General features: G+C 39.4%; 1 protein-coding gene across 2 annotated transcripts in view; it reads right to left on the bottom strand.

Moving 5' to 3' along the window:
* Positions 1–321: 321 nt before the first annotated feature.
* The window catches only part of BICD2 (BICD cargo adaptor 2), a 48,877-nt gene continuing 33,818 nt past the window's right edge, over positions 322–15,380 (bottom strand). The window contains exons 4-8 of one of the 2 annotated variants that reach the window (XM_014893688.2): positions 13,608–14,060; positions 11,579–12,598; positions 10,371–10,522; positions 3,567–3,777; positions 322–462 (exon numbers count right to left, since the gene is read on the bottom strand). In XM_014893688.2, coding sequence (XP_014749174.1) covers positions 457–462; positions 3,567–3,777; positions 10,371–10,522; positions 11,579–12,598; positions 13,608–14,060 — 1,842 coding nt within the window. In that variant the 3' untranslated portion in view covers positions 322–456. Of the gene's footprint in view, positions 463–3,093; positions 3,778–10,370; positions 10,523–11,578; positions 12,599–13,607; positions 14,061–15,380 lie in introns of those variants that run through there. The other variant, XM_014893687.2, reaches the window with a different exon arrangement.

The raw sequence follows: 15,380 nt of genomic DNA on the forward strand, positions 1-15,380 counted from the left end.
TCACAAATTTCGAATTGGAGAGAGACTATGAGCACAAACCACTGTGTTTATATAAACTCTTCTACATAAGGAATTAAAGAAGCTAAAGAAAAATATCAAAAGTGCACAGGTTTAGCAATCAGGTAAAAAATTAGCATCTGCAATGAAGTAAATTCCCCCATCCAACATTTCTAGGAGAGCACAGACTAATATGGTGAGCATTACATTTGAAGTAGGTTTCTTCAGCACTTGTAAGGTTTCTTACTGCAGCAGCACTTATAGGTAAAGCTTGTTTGTTTTATAGCTTCGGGCAGAAAGGTAAGATTTCAGGTAATATATAGGAAAAGGTGTTTTCGAAAGTTAGGATTAGGTCAGTGGTTTCCATTCTGTGTGCAATGGGCTAAGAACTTTGAACCAGAGTCAGGAGGGCTAAGAAATGCTGTTGCACTGTTGGAAAGGCCTTCTCCAGGAACTACTCTACAGCTGAAAAATGGAAAAATAAAATAGCATTAGGAAAAAAAAAATCAGTGTTTATTTCTCAATCAACTGAAAACATAACCCCATCCATGTGCTGCACAGGCAGGTTAGTTGGCTGAGGGTCTGTTAGCTGGCTGGGGAAACAGCAGCCACTCCAGCTGGCACATGCCTTCCCGCTGGGTGAACAAGGCTTTGTGGGCTCAGCCTGGAAGCATCAGCTTTGCAGAAAGAAGGAGTCTTACAAGTACTGAATAAAGCTTTGCTCTTCAAGCATAAGTTAAAAGCAGTGAGTATGCAAGAAATGTTTTCAGTGAAGCTTTAGGTTCTCCAGAAACATGCAGGTCAGTATATCATGCAGGCCTATGCAAAGAATCATTCAGAAGAGCCTGCTTGCAGAGGTAGGTGATGGCTTAAGGAATTTTCCATGCTTTACTGCAACCCATTGAGACTGATATGAAAGACTTACAGCAAATGAACATCAAGAAATTGTTAATCAAAAATTAAAAGACTCAGTCTTAAATATTACCTAAAAATACAAACAGCAGGATCAAGACACTTAACACCATTCCTCAGCTCTTTTAATGACAGGATAAACCATAATGGTGATAGATTCAAACAGCAGTCAGGCTGGCTCTTAGGATTTTTTAAATATTTGCAGAAATGACTGAAGATGGAAATGATCACTAAGGCCATTGGGCTAATACTAAGATTGCTCATACTCAGAAATGAAAGAATGAACCTGAAAGCAATAGTCACACCAGAATTATTACAGAAAATTCCAACTAATTTGAAAAAAAAAACCAACCAACAATGCATTAAACTAGTTTCTCCAGTTTATCTTTTTGCCATAAGTATTTTGCGTAAGTAAGTAGAGACATGGAAGCAGTGAAAACTGTTAAAGCTCCCTACTATGGTGGAAGCAGAATTGTTACTGAGTCTATTAGAGCAGAGAAAGTTAGCACTCAAAAGCCTGCTTTCACCATGTATTTTTAAATCGTACTTAATGTAGGAATGAGAAGAATAAAGGCCTTTTGGAAGATTGTGCAGCAAAGAGAAAAGCAAGATTGAAAATTATAAAAGATATCTCTTCTAAAATATCAAGCCTGCTATTTAGCAATATTAAAGCTCAAATTCAGGAGAATTCAGTATTTTCTAGACACATAGTGGCCTAGTTTCTAAAACCAGAATTGAAATTTGCTTAAACTCCAATCAGTCATGTTTTAGAAATGTATTAGAATTAAATCGCTTGAGGTTTTTTCTTCCTCTCAAGATCAGAAAATGCAATTCTGGCTCTGGACTGCAGCATTTCCATGGTTCCCAGCTTTGTAGCAAAGTTCCATTTGTTTAAAATCTCACTGTATTAATTCAGAAGACTTCCCCCCAAAATGCCTAAAAATATCTGGAAAGCCAAAATCTCCTATGGTTTCCCCTCAGTGGGAACACCATCCGTGCTCTTATTAGCTTCTGTTAGCACTGGAATATCTCCTGCATGTGCACAGGTAGCGCACAGAGCAAGCTCTGAGCATTGACAGGGACAAACGGGCAGAGGAGCACAACCACAGCACAGGGTTAGACTAGCTTTGGGAACCATGCTATCAAGCACTCATGGCAAAGGCTTGCCTTTCTTTTTGTAACACTGCAGGCATACAAAAGTATTTGAAAGAGTACAAAATGAACAGGGCTTTACATTAAAATAAAGTCTGAGTGAGGCTAGGCACTTCAAACTTCGGGTTAAACAAAGAACTGTGCCTTTCAGTGCTCCACAAATTTTCCACAATTTTCGAAGGAACATTTTCAATCTTTTTCTCTTATATAGGCACCAATTAGAAAGTACACTTTTATACTATCAAACTTATTGTAATTAAGTGGGTAAAAAGGCCCCTTAAAAGTTCAATATCAGACAATGGTTTATTTGTTTTTAAAGATGAGAATGTGCACTAAGCTACTTCATAAATCATTCTTAGCAGGATGATCTGGATCAATTTTCTGTGCCTCTAATGTAGAGCCCTGCGAAACATATGGCTTGCATATGGAATGCAGTATCTTCCATGTATTTAAAAAAATGATCAGAGCTCTGAAATACTACCTATTTAGGTTAATACTGAGAGCTGAGAAAAACTGTTTGTGACCAACAATGCTAGACCACAGTCACATTAATTCTACACATACATACTGTGTGGCTACTTTCCTGTAAAGGGTATCTCAGACAGGTTCTTTCCAAAGTGTTATGCTTGCAAGGAGCAACATAAGACTACACAGATCCTTTCAGGACATAACATCTTAAAAGAGGAACTGTCTAGCAAGCAGAATCCCAATTCTTAACATTTTAAATTTTATATCAGATGGAGTTAATATTGCATATTTTTAATATAAATATGCAAGTTTCTTCTGATTATCCCTCTGAAGAGAGGGATGCAGAGCATAAACAAAGTACCAAGTTATCTTCTAGCTTTTATAGCCTATAAAAGCTTTAGAACTTTGGTTAATGGTGATATAACAGCAAGTATTTAACATATGCTGTAACAGGCAAATTAAGTTTGACTCCAGTTTCCAAATGCTCTGCATTCCCAAGACATAGCTCTAATTTTAACCTTTGCTTTTCACCACTTAAGCCACAGTAACAAGAAAGGTTCTCTGTTTGTTTCTGCCTATTAAAACATTTATTGAAGTATGCTGCAACCCTGGAGAAAGGATCACATTTGTGCTATACAAACTACAGTAAGTAACACCAGATATATACTTCATCAGGTGTACTATTAACACTTACCATAAACAGCAAAGCCTAGACATGCTAATTGTGGAAAAAGCTAATTGCTTTCCACTATTAACTTGTTAATAGCATCCCCATACTTATCCATTAGTTACAGTTAAGAACACCGTAATACAATCTGTATTACCTGGTTCAACAACATACTAGTACGAGTCAACTCACTGTGACATTAGATAGTGGGGATTTATGCTGACAGTTACAGCATAAAATAAGATGCAGAATATGATTTTTCTAGACATGTGTCCTAGTCACAATAGATTTTATATTTCTCACTACAAAACACCTGGTTGCTCAGGACAGATCCTTCAGACCTGTCTCCACAGGACCGAAAGTGACTTACACTGGGGTTACTGCCCTTGGCTTTGGAGGCAGACTTTGTGCGCACCCTTTTGGACTGCTCGTGGTCCAGTTCCAAATGTTCCAGGCGCTGTGTCAAGGCGAGTTTCTGCTGGATAGCCATCCGAAGCAAGGAGTTCAGAGTCTTCTTCTCATCCTCGGCTGCTGCAAGTTGCCGCTGCATTTCATCCAGCTGTGTGACATATTCATCGCATCTACAATGAAATACATCAATCTTTAGCAATCCTGGTTCCATTATAAACACTTTCCAATATAAGCCCTTGTGTCCAGCCTATAAGCAGTGATAGCTTAGCAGCTGCTTACATACACACTCTTAAACAAGAACTTCAACTAAACTTGTGGAAAACCACAACTACTTCTCACTGGGATTCTTAAAATCCCATACTCAGCACTTCATGTTTGTGCCTTTCAAGATGGTGTATAATTAACAGCCTCCTTGGAGAGCAGAAGTGTGGAGCCCGATGTAGCTGTACTCATGTCTGAATGTCAGTGAGATGTCCTCCCATAGCAAGTAGACCTCATGCAGTCATATTGCTTTTGTCTCTGCTTAGAGAGAACAGTGGTTCTAAGCTTCAAGTTGGAAAGACTCTGAAGGCAGCAACACAAGTGTTGTGAAATGGCCACCTCAACTGTGACATTTGTTACTTTACACAAAGTCCAAGTAACAAATCTCCACTGATGACTGAACAGCACTATTAAAAACAAAAATCTTTCAGAATTCTACTTTAATCTACTCCGATTATGCTATCTTCTCAATAGCAAGAGGCCTTTATTTAATCGTTGTCACCATCAAAATCAATTTTAAAACAATTAAAGGAACTGAGTAAGTCAGAAGGCTGTGGCAAAGCTGTCTGAATGCCTCCAGGTGTTCCATGTACAGTCATTTTCACTGGGCCTGGAAGCTGCTTAACTTGCACCATGAACAACTTAAAAAATTAAAGTCTACATGTAGGTGTATATTTACTGCACAGAGAAAACATTTATGCATATGGATAGAGAAGTAAATATTCATAGGTACCAGCTGGAATTTACCATCTGCAAAATACAGCTTCTTCATAAAAGTAAAAATATCAGCAGTGAAGTTCCTTTAAATTTTGAAATGGAAAAAACACATACTTTATGGGAAATTTATCATTGGGTAATATAAAGCAGACTGGAAAAAAAACACCACAAAACAAAACCACATTGATATGCAGATTCATCAGCTGAGCTTATACTATCAAGCCTCAAATTCTACTCTCACTGATTTTAAATAGCAGGATTAGGCTTATATTCCTAATTATATTTGTTTGGGAATAGAAACAGGAAAAAGAAAAAAAGATACTTTTATTTTTTAATACATAGAGAGATTAAATAGTAACTCAGAAATATAAATATAAAACTGCATGAACTATAACTGCACTGCAGCTTTATGGACCAGAAAGTTTGGGTGAATCTGGGGCCCCCACATGCACAGGAATCTGTCCCCTTGCATCTCTGAGCATCCTGCTCCAGAGTTCCTCACAGTCTTTCCCACACTGTGCAGCCCAGGAGAAACCAATATGTGAGGGGTCATTTAAAAGAAAAAAAAAACAAACCCAGGAACCTTAAACTTGTTGGAACACCAACATCTGCCCTTCTCAGTGTGGTCAGATGGACCTACACCAACTACTACACTTCAGGGAATGGAAGCCAGGCTCAGGGCCAGATCTTGTCCCATTAACCCATTTCAGCTTTAAAGATAAATAGAGATTGAAACAGCCCTAGCAAGTCTGAAAAGACTAAAATAATCTTGAAAGCATAAGAGCCCTCTGCTCTGAGGGAAGGCATCACCAGCTCCAGAAGAAGGATGTGGTTGCAAAAACTGAACAGCTCCCAGCATTCTACAGACCCTGTGCCCTGCTGCTCCAGAGTGTCAGAGGTGTTTTCCTCCCCTAGAGGTGGGAGCAAGAAAAAGGCTAAAGATTTCTGGGCGATCAGAGAGGCTATGGGGTTTAGCCCCAGCTTTCAAACACACTCATGACATTTGAGGTGAAAAGCAAGGTCTGGTTGTTCGAGAAGTGACATTTCTACTTTCTTTTCTGTGCACACCTCAAACCTGATTCCTCCCAAGCTCCACTACTGCAAATCAGGGAGATGTCCAGAATAGCATTACCAGTTCCTTGAGGACTGGAATGTGATTGCTTCAGCAAAATATGATCTGGCACTGGAGTGACTTGTCCCCGTTCCCCTTGTTTCATGCTCAGTATTATCCTCCCAAAAGATTTGGGAAACGTAAAAATACAGGGAGGTTCCCTCCTGCCTTTTTCCAGCTTCCTTCTTGTGAATCAAAACATATCCACGTTTTTGTATGGAACACTAAGTTAATGTAGCCCCAAAACTTTTAGCTCAGTGAAACAGCATCTAGATTGCTGTTGACTTGATTTGATGTGCAGCAGAGGAATGTTAATCCAGAACAGCCAGAGCATGGGGCTTTCACCCTCACCCCATTTGGAACAAAAAGAGATAAGGAAGAGAAAACAAAACCACTGCAGTAAAGCAGAGCAGGGACCTCCCACACTGTCTTACTTGTGTTCTGGTATCACTCCTGTCTCTTGACCAAGCACAGCCAGTTCCAAAGTCAATGGCTGACTGGTGAAACAGATGCCTGGCATAGTCTGGAAAGCAGTGAAGTCTTTCTCATGTGAGCCAAGCTGCAATTAAAGTCAGGATTTTTACTCCAAAAGATTACTGTAGCAAGTCATTATCTCATAGAGCTTCCTGTTAGCACAAAAGTTTACAACATCAACTGACTGTCCTTAGAAATTACAAGGTATTCATTACTTCAAATACTTAAAGCGGTTGTTTGGTTTTTCGTTTTCCAAAGAACTCTATTCAGGGAGTTTTTCCTTTCTTCCCCACAAACGGGAAGTGTTGTCAGTAGCATATACGCAGCTGCAGTTTTTAACTGTACCTGACTGTTTTCTCCTATAGAAAAGACGACTGGGGAGAGGCAGAAGTGTTAACTACTCTGCCTACACGCCATCCTGCATCCTCAATCTGCTTTCCTGATTCTTTAATCCAAAAGGAATCATACAGCCTCAAACTCAAATCTTGTCCTGGTGCAAGCATGGCTGTCTCAGGTCAAGGAACATCACACTGTACAATGCACAGCAATCATTTACTGGAATAAATGAGTGAGAAGTTTCCTAGAGGTGGCTGTAGATGTTACACGCACAGGTGGACTGGGATCTGCCCCATTTCTTCCTTCATGCTGCTCGCTGACTCTCAATTTAATTTTCTCAAAAAACCCCAAACCAAACCCAGCAATATTGCGTCCCTAACCATCTAGGATGACACAGGCTTTCAACCTGCTTTAGCTGGCAGCAGCAGCTATGGCACCATATCTTTGTGTTCTATGTATTTTTATTGCTTTGTTGGACAGAACAATAAAGGCTCCTTCCCTTTTACAATTCCATTTGTCATGTGCTAGGCTACTTCCCAGCTATATATTCAATAAAATCACATTAGAAGATTTCTTTCTTTTAAAAAACACTTTTGAAATAAAATAATTTTGCTTTCATGCTTTTAGGAGGAAAATGAAATTAGTATAAGCCTGTTGTATTTTCACACATTTACAACTTTAAGTAGATAGTGAACACAAGGCTTTGATGCTGCCCATTTTCTTATTACTGGTCATTAACAGCAACAAAAAAAGAAGTTTAAGGAAGCATCAGCTAGATTTTTAAAAACAATACCAGCTACATACAAATAGCTGATGCTGTATATACACAGAGAAAATAAATATCCTGAGTATTAATTATAATGATGAGAAATAAAAACGAAATCTTCTGAAACTCTCTAAAGCCAAATTATTGAAAAACCTGGCTTGGCATTTTCCAAAGCTGCATACCACTGCTTCCCACAAACACTGGTTTGGCCTTAGTTCTACAGATCAGTTTATGTAAGGGTCAGCATGTAATAATTTTAATACCATTTATAGGTAAATTCACTAGTGAATCAAGCTCTGTTCCAGGAAAAAAAAAGAAAAAAAAAAAAAAAGCAGCAAATGCACCTGGGCATACTCATTTTTTTCCCTCTTTCCTGCAATCAATGAGGACAGTGTGACAACTTCCAAGAAAACAAGACAGGTGACCCAGGAGTGACTGAAGGAGGCATTAGAGAGAAGCATCAACTACTTCTACCTTGAGAGATTAAACTGTCAACCCACTAAGGAAATTCAAATATGCAGGATTAAAATCACAATTTCTCATCTTTATTAAAAACTGAGAAAAGTATTAGCAGAGACACAGTCAAAATTAGATGTAAATGAGCACTGACTATTCAGCTGTAAGAGATCAGCCACCTGCCGTTTCTAAGTCAATTTTAACATTAGAAATTAATACTAAAGACAGATTTTTAACACCTTCCCCCAGCTTTTCCTTACCCCAGGATCTAATTCCCATCTCTCCAGCTCTCTCCACCCCACACCACCCAAGCTATGCATGTGATTTGCTTCTTATAACATACAAGCACTGACACTTTCTACGACTGTCAAGCAAAACCAGGATTTGTCAATCTAAAACACCATGGAGACAAGTAATTGCGGCTGCAGTAATCTCCCGTATTTTAAAGTAACTCACTTTCCACTTTGATTAAAACCAAAAGGGCAGACAAACTGCCAAACAAGAGCTGGCATAGTGTACTGTGAGGAACTCTGCACCACTAGTATTTTACAGGAATGCATCCCGTGGTTCACTCTCCCTAGCAGTAGTGTTCAAGCAGAGCACCAGGAACATGGGAAGGTGGTGTGGACATAGGCTCTACAACAAATCCCTGGAAGAAAACTGTTACAATCCAGGTCCAGGGCCTATCTACAGGAGGCACCTTCACCAAGGTTGAATCCCAACATATGCAGCATTACATTTTAGTTCTCTGACAGAGAGTCTAGAGCAGGCACCTCACTGCTATAAATGTGAGTGTGTGCACAATACCACCTATGAGGTTTTGGATAGTGAAATGCCTGTGTCCTGCCTGGACAACTCCTTGGTTTCACATGGATATTGGCAGCTGTCTTGGCTTGCAAAGCAGGATGCAACCAAAAGTATGTATTCTATCACCATCTGTTGAAACCAGCTGGGGCAGTGATCCTTATCTCTGGGGGAGACATCTTTTGTTAATGGACCATCTGTTAAAACAAGGTGGGACACTGTTCTTTATCTTTTCCACAACCCATCCTTCCTCCAGGAAGATATCTCCTGTTAATGGACCATTGAGTCCCACTGCATGACTGACAAAATCACACAATCCCATTGTGAGATGCTCCAGCCAGGGGGAGGAGACAAGCCTTTCCTACCTAGCTAAAAACTGAGATCTGTAACATCAGAGCAGCCTTTTTCCACTGGATTCCAGAGGAAAACTGGACCAGTGCTTCTAGAGAACCACATCTATCACTCCAGGAGGATGTAGCCACCATTTAATGGGACTGCTACCAACACCCTGACTGACAGAGTGTCAGGTTGTATTCTGACTCTCAGTGCTTTGTTGTTTGCATTACTGTACTTTTATTTCATTTTATTTTTAATTTTCCTAGTAAAGAACTGTTAATCCTATTCCCATATCTTTACCTGAGAGCTCCTTAATTTCAATTTACAATAAGTAAATAAATAAATTTCAAATTATAATAACTTGGAGGGAGGGGGTTTACATTTTCTATTTCAAGAGAGGCTCCCGCCTTTCTTAGCAGACACCTGTCTTTCAGACCAAGACAGCAGGCCAGACCTTTTTTTGTCTCTAGATGCCATTCATCACCCCAAGATCTAGCACCAGGAATAGGAGGTAAATGCTGTTATTCCCATCTGGGAATCTTTTTCTGGAAATGCTCAAAGTCACATGTTCTGTGCCGGGCTCTTCTGAGCATTAATGAGGAACAGCTGAGAGAAAGGAGTTTATTTAGTCTTGACAAGGGGAAGCTCGGGGGGGAATCTCATCACTCTCTGCAACTGCCTGAAAGGTTGGTAGTGAGGTGGGGCCAGCTTCTTTTGCTGTGCCTGCAGCAAGAGGATCACAGGAAATGGTCTTGAGCAGGACAGGGGAGATTCAGAGTAGATATTAAAAAATGTTTTCACTGTTCAGGTGGCCAGACATTGGAATAGGCTGCCCAGGAAGGTAGTGGAGTCATCCCCACTTGGAGGTGTTCAAAAATCATTTGGATCCAGTGCTGGGTGATGTGGGTTTGAGGTTAAGTGGCAGTGCTGGGCTGACAGTTGGACTTGATGATCTTAAAGATCTCTTCCAAACTTGATGATTAAGTGATTCTATGTGTCAGCAGGGTTTAACACCACAAAGCATAACTCAGAAGTAGAAGCAAGTTCCAAAGACAAAAGAATCAAATTAGCTGACACAGGTCAATGAAACAACAGATACCAGTTGTAGGATGGACAGGCTAAGAGTACCAGGATGTTTGCAACAGTTTTACCTTTTTCTAGATCAAGGTAAAGCAGAGTTCCATCTTCAGTGTACAATAAATTTTGCATTGTTAAACGTCACTCCTCCTCAGAGCAAATGGCTTCATGAACCTTTAGTTCTAAGAATAGGTAATCTCCCAGCCAACTTAAATAAATTCTGCCACAACAGCTTTATGTTTTGTAGCAGCACACTATAGCCATGCATGTTCCTCATTAATAGGAGCCATATCACAGACACTGCAAGAAATGATCTTGGGAAAAAATACCTACCCCTCCACTCTCTGCAGGGGGATGGGAAGGATGTTCAACTCTTCCCCACACAAGCAAGGAATTTAACTTTGAGAAGTTAATTATATTTTTACCTTGTGGCAAACATAGCCCTCAGGGAAGAGAAGGTGGCAGCATCTTCTTTCAAAGCCTTCAGCTCATTTCGCAGCTTCATCATGGTCTCCGTAACCATTGCTTTCTCATTCTCATACTTGCTTTTTAAGTTGGCAAGGGCTACTTCTGCAGTCTGTTGGTTACCAGGGAGAACAGAAACATAACATTTAATGAAACTCTTCATCAAATAGCTGGCTAAAAGATTTTTAATCACTATTCATATACTGAAACATTTACTTTGTACGAGAATGTTAAACTTGTGGTCAACTTTTCTTGTACAGGTAAAAAAAAATTTCATTTCTGAACACTGGGAACAGACATAGCCTTCTCCTACTCCCATTAACCATGCAGCAGCATCAAGGAAGCTACAGAATATAGATGTCGTGAAACCTATCTACTAGCAACACAAAGGAACAAAACAATCCACTTAGTATCTCAATGCTTAAATGCATTTGTCAATCACTAGCACAGCTCTCTAATCCTTATAGCATTTTACCTATTTTACATTTGGGACACCTTTATTCAAATGCGCAAAAGAAAACTTAATGTGTTTATTTCATTCTTAAACAAAACTATACTTTTTTTAAGACAATTTCAGTTTAACCATAGAGAAGAAGATGAAGCATGTCATGTGGCACTTCAATGGCAGTTATTTTCACCTACTGCTCTGTTAGAGTTGTTGAATATCCAGTCCCTAAAGACTAATTTTACCTTTCACCTTTATTATTTTGACTACATTCTTATATCACATTCTCATATTGGAAGGCTCTTTTATTTTGCAGTTTGAGAGAGAACAATACTTAAATTTCAGAACTCTTTTAAGGGTAACTACTAGAATTCTTTCAAGTAGGAAATAGGATTACCTCTTCATTTTAGGTGTCCTACATTAAATATAACCTGATCTAATTCAGACAAACAGTAGATTGAAGCTACCTTAACCTTAATAAAGTCTCAGGAGTACGTGAGAAGCTGAAGTCAGTTACAGCCCCAGTGCTTGTCTTTAAAAGACAGTAGGACAGCTGAGTGCCTCGAATGGAACAGCCAGCTTCAGCCTCAGACTAGCCAAACACCAGCAACAAAAGCCCCATAGAGCTGAGGGAGTGACAGCATGATCTCAAAGATAAATTCTCTTGTGCTTATGACCTAATTCCCTGACACTGTAACCTTCAAATCTCTAAGACCCGGTTACCTGTTTGTTGGCTTTCAGCACAGTTCTCAGAGTTGCTATCTGTTCCCTCTTGGTGCTCAGCAAGGACTTCAGCTTCAGGATTTCTTCCATGAGAGCTTCCTTGTCTTTGTCCACCACTGGCCCAAGTTCTTGAGTAGCAACGCGCTGCCTGGACAGCTCAGTTGTTCTGTCCACAGCAGCCTGCAGATGTTTGATCTGATCTCGAATTATTGCAATCAAGTTGTAAATGTTCATCGGTTCCTTCTGAGGATCGGACACAGGGGATGGAAGAGATGGCACCGGGGATGGGCTGCTGTCACCACTTCCATTCTCTGCCTTACCCAGCTCAATAGTTAACAGCCCTTTAGAAAGAAGAATGGGAGACCTTCTTCCCTTGGTCTCTGGACTACTGCGCCCACCTTTACCTTCCTTGTAGTAGTCTAGCATCACTCTGTTTGGAGTTTCATTGTTACACATGCAGACATGGTGGTATAAATTGGCCAGCTCTTCACTGAAGGTAACTAGTTCATCTTGCGCCACATTGAGGCTGCCTTGTGTTTCTCCAGCAACATCACTGACTTTCTTCAGCTCCTTCTCCAGCCTGGCCATCTGTTCTCTGTCATGCCTACTGGACTTTTCCAGTGAGGTAATCTTTTCAGTGAGAGCTTGGCTCTCAGTCTCATATCTACTCTTCTCTTCCTCATACTTAGACTCACATTCTTTGTATTTTGCCTTCAAATTTTTGAGCTCTTCTTTCAGGTCAGTAATTTCTGCCACAGCTACTTTGTACTTGCATTCCAGTATCTCTGGCCCATTGATGTCAACTTCATAATAGTCTCCATCCTCATTACTATCTCGGTCCTTCTCATTGTCAAGGGCCGACTGATGCTCCTTACTGGCCTGGAGCTTCTTCATGGCATTCAGATTTTCAGTGAGCCTGCCAATTTTCTCATGCTGCTCTGAGAGGGCCCCCCGTGTATTTTCCAGCTGCTTCTGAGATTCCTGCAGCGTTGTTAACAAGTTAACCTTTTCTCTTTCCATCTGAAATACAGGAACACAGACATCTATGTTTAAGGGAACTGTATCACTTAAATGGTTTTAACTCTAAGAGACAGCAACTTAGCAAATGGTCCATATGGTTATAGAAATCCAATCACTTGCACATTATGGGAAAGGCTCTACAATGTATTCTAAAATTATCAAGTACAGTGGTCATTGCCAATTCTTTCTTATCTCCTCTTCAAAATGCACATTTTTACACATTTATTCCCTAGTGGATGGTCTCATTGTGAAAACTTCCTTTCAGCTAATGACAAGCTAAAGTTTATTGCTATAATCTAAATTATCAAGTAAATTCTAGAAAACACACAGCTACTCTATGGTGAAAGCTTGGTACTTCATGAAAGACTCAGAAATACCAAAACTTTTTCAAGTTTCTCATCTTAAATTTCTCATTTTAAAAAATTCCAACAGTTTTTCTCACAAGAGCGTTTTCTTATAGAAGATAATTTAAAACATGCTTGACAAAATATTAGTAGAAAACAGAAATATGCACCTTGTTCTAAACTCTCCAACCTCCTAATTGCACAAATATAGCACAGAAATCCTTGGTGCTGATTAGGACTTCATGCTCTTTGAATTAATTACAGAAAATAGAAGTACAAAACTCCTTTTGATGAAGGTTATTGGAGTAACTTTCAATTTTGAAACAAACCGCTATTGCTCTTGCTAGTGACAAGGAGACACAACAAGTATCACATAGGAGATGCATTAGAACTTTCCACCAAGGAAAGGGTATGACTGCTAATTCCATTAAGGAAAGGCAAAGGCAAAGGCCAAGGCAAAGGCCAAGGCAAAGGCCAAGGCAAGGGAAAGGGAAAGGACTGTGGTTTTCACTGACAAACCTTTAACATCCTCAAATTCTAAATCAATTGAAGCCCTTAAAAACACAGTATAAACAGTACCACGATACTGAAAAGACTGAAATTACATTCCAAACAAACCTTAGGAGCTATTTATAAGTACACAGCTCCTTAGGAAACCCATTTACCTGCAAAAGCTGCTGCTTCAGCTTCTGGATTTCAGAAATGTTTAATTCACTCAGAAGATCTGAAACCAGACTTGGGGCTGGAGGGAAGCTTTCATTTTTCTTGGGTGTTGAAGTACTGTTCTTGCCATTGCTGAGTTTGCTGAGGCAGTTTTGCTCAAATCCATTCACAATTTCATCATTATTTGGTTCTGTGGCTTCATCGCTGAACTTCAGCCCATCCAAAGAGATGTTTAAGTGGCTGTTGTACATGGAATCATTGATGTTCATGTAGTGAGACAGCTCCTTCCGAAGGTTGTTCTTCTGCTCCCGTTCTGTCTTCAGTGTCTCCAAGGCCTCCTCAAGTTGGCGCTCAGAGATCTCCTTAAGCCGGATGGCGTCTTCTAACTGGCTATTGAGAAACTCAGTTTCCTCTTCCAGCCTTTTGATTTCATGTTTCAAGCCTTCAAACTCCACCTGGAGATATACAAATGGGGGGAAAAACCTCTAATGAAAATGTCTGCCTGCAAGGTATCAAGTAATTTTGCTTTTGAATGTTTGACATCACTTAAATATTGTAGTAATAGAATACTTTATTTGCTTCTGGAGTCTAGTTTTAGCACTATGACCGTAAACATGGCTTATGTAATTTACCTTCACAGAGACCACAGAATAAATTCACTAAGCAAACTGTCAAATGAGGTCATCTCTTCCAACTCAATCAGGACAGGTGGGAAATACAGTGTGTCTGATACAGAAGTATCCAAAAACAGCCTTTCCTAGCACTGCATGCAAACATCTGTTTGATTAACAAATTCCCTGGCCAACCTTCCCACAAAGTTAAGCTTCACATTTCCAAAACCTGGAAAGGTTTTGAAAAGGTGACAAAGGTACGCTTTGACACTCTGCTTCACTGCCATTCGAATACGCCACTGGGTTAAAACTGTGATCAAGCTCTGCTTTTATACATTCAAAATATTTATATATTATATGAATATTACATTATATATATAAATTTTTATATTTATATATTTATATATTTAGCATTTCTCTCCTCATTTCAGTGCATCTTGAAAGGGCTACAATTCAGACTCTACACTTGACATATTGATGAGTTTGATGGCATGCTCTTATCTCTAATACTGCACTTTTTTAAACCTCTCTTACACTGAGTAATGTACACAAACAACTCACATAAAATTTTAATCACTTGAGGGAAGCAGGGAGGAAGCAAACAAAGAACATTTTTCCTTACCCTGAACGAAAGGAACTCATTCCATATGCTATGTCACATTTATTTTTTGTTAATTGCTAAATGAATTTTAGATGTCAACATAGAGCAACCTGGGAGTGCTGAACCACATCCAACTTACATACCAGGAATCAAGCATGTTAATTCAGTGTTGCCTGTTGCCTGTTGACAGCTGCTTCTAGTCACATCAGTAACTAGAATAATTAAAAACTAGAATAATTAAAAGTTCATGAAGTAGGATAAGGTAGAAAATTAAATAATCCACTGCCATGAAAAGAACAAACTCTTGGTTCTGTATACTTCCACTGAGATAAAATATTTCAGATTGTAATCTATTTTCAGTTTCCAGAATAAAAATATAGCAGTCAATAACTACTAGCAAGTATAGAGATAGCATCTGACGTTAAATTTTGCTCAGGCCAGAATGGCAGCATTCTCCAGTATTGTTATTCTAGAATGTGAACATGGAACTTCCACCTGCTGCTCTGAAAATGATGAATGAGAAAAAAAGGTAAAACCCAAAAGTAACCAGCTACATAGGTTTG

The sequence above is a fragment of the Sturnus vulgaris genome, chromosome 11 (genome assembly GCF_052056855.1).
Source record: "Sturnus vulgaris isolate bStuVul1 chromosome 11, bStuVul1.hap1, whole genome shotgun sequence".
Taxonomy (NCBI): Eukaryota; Metazoa; Chordata; class Aves; order Passeriformes; family Sturnidae; genus Sturnus; species Sturnus vulgaris.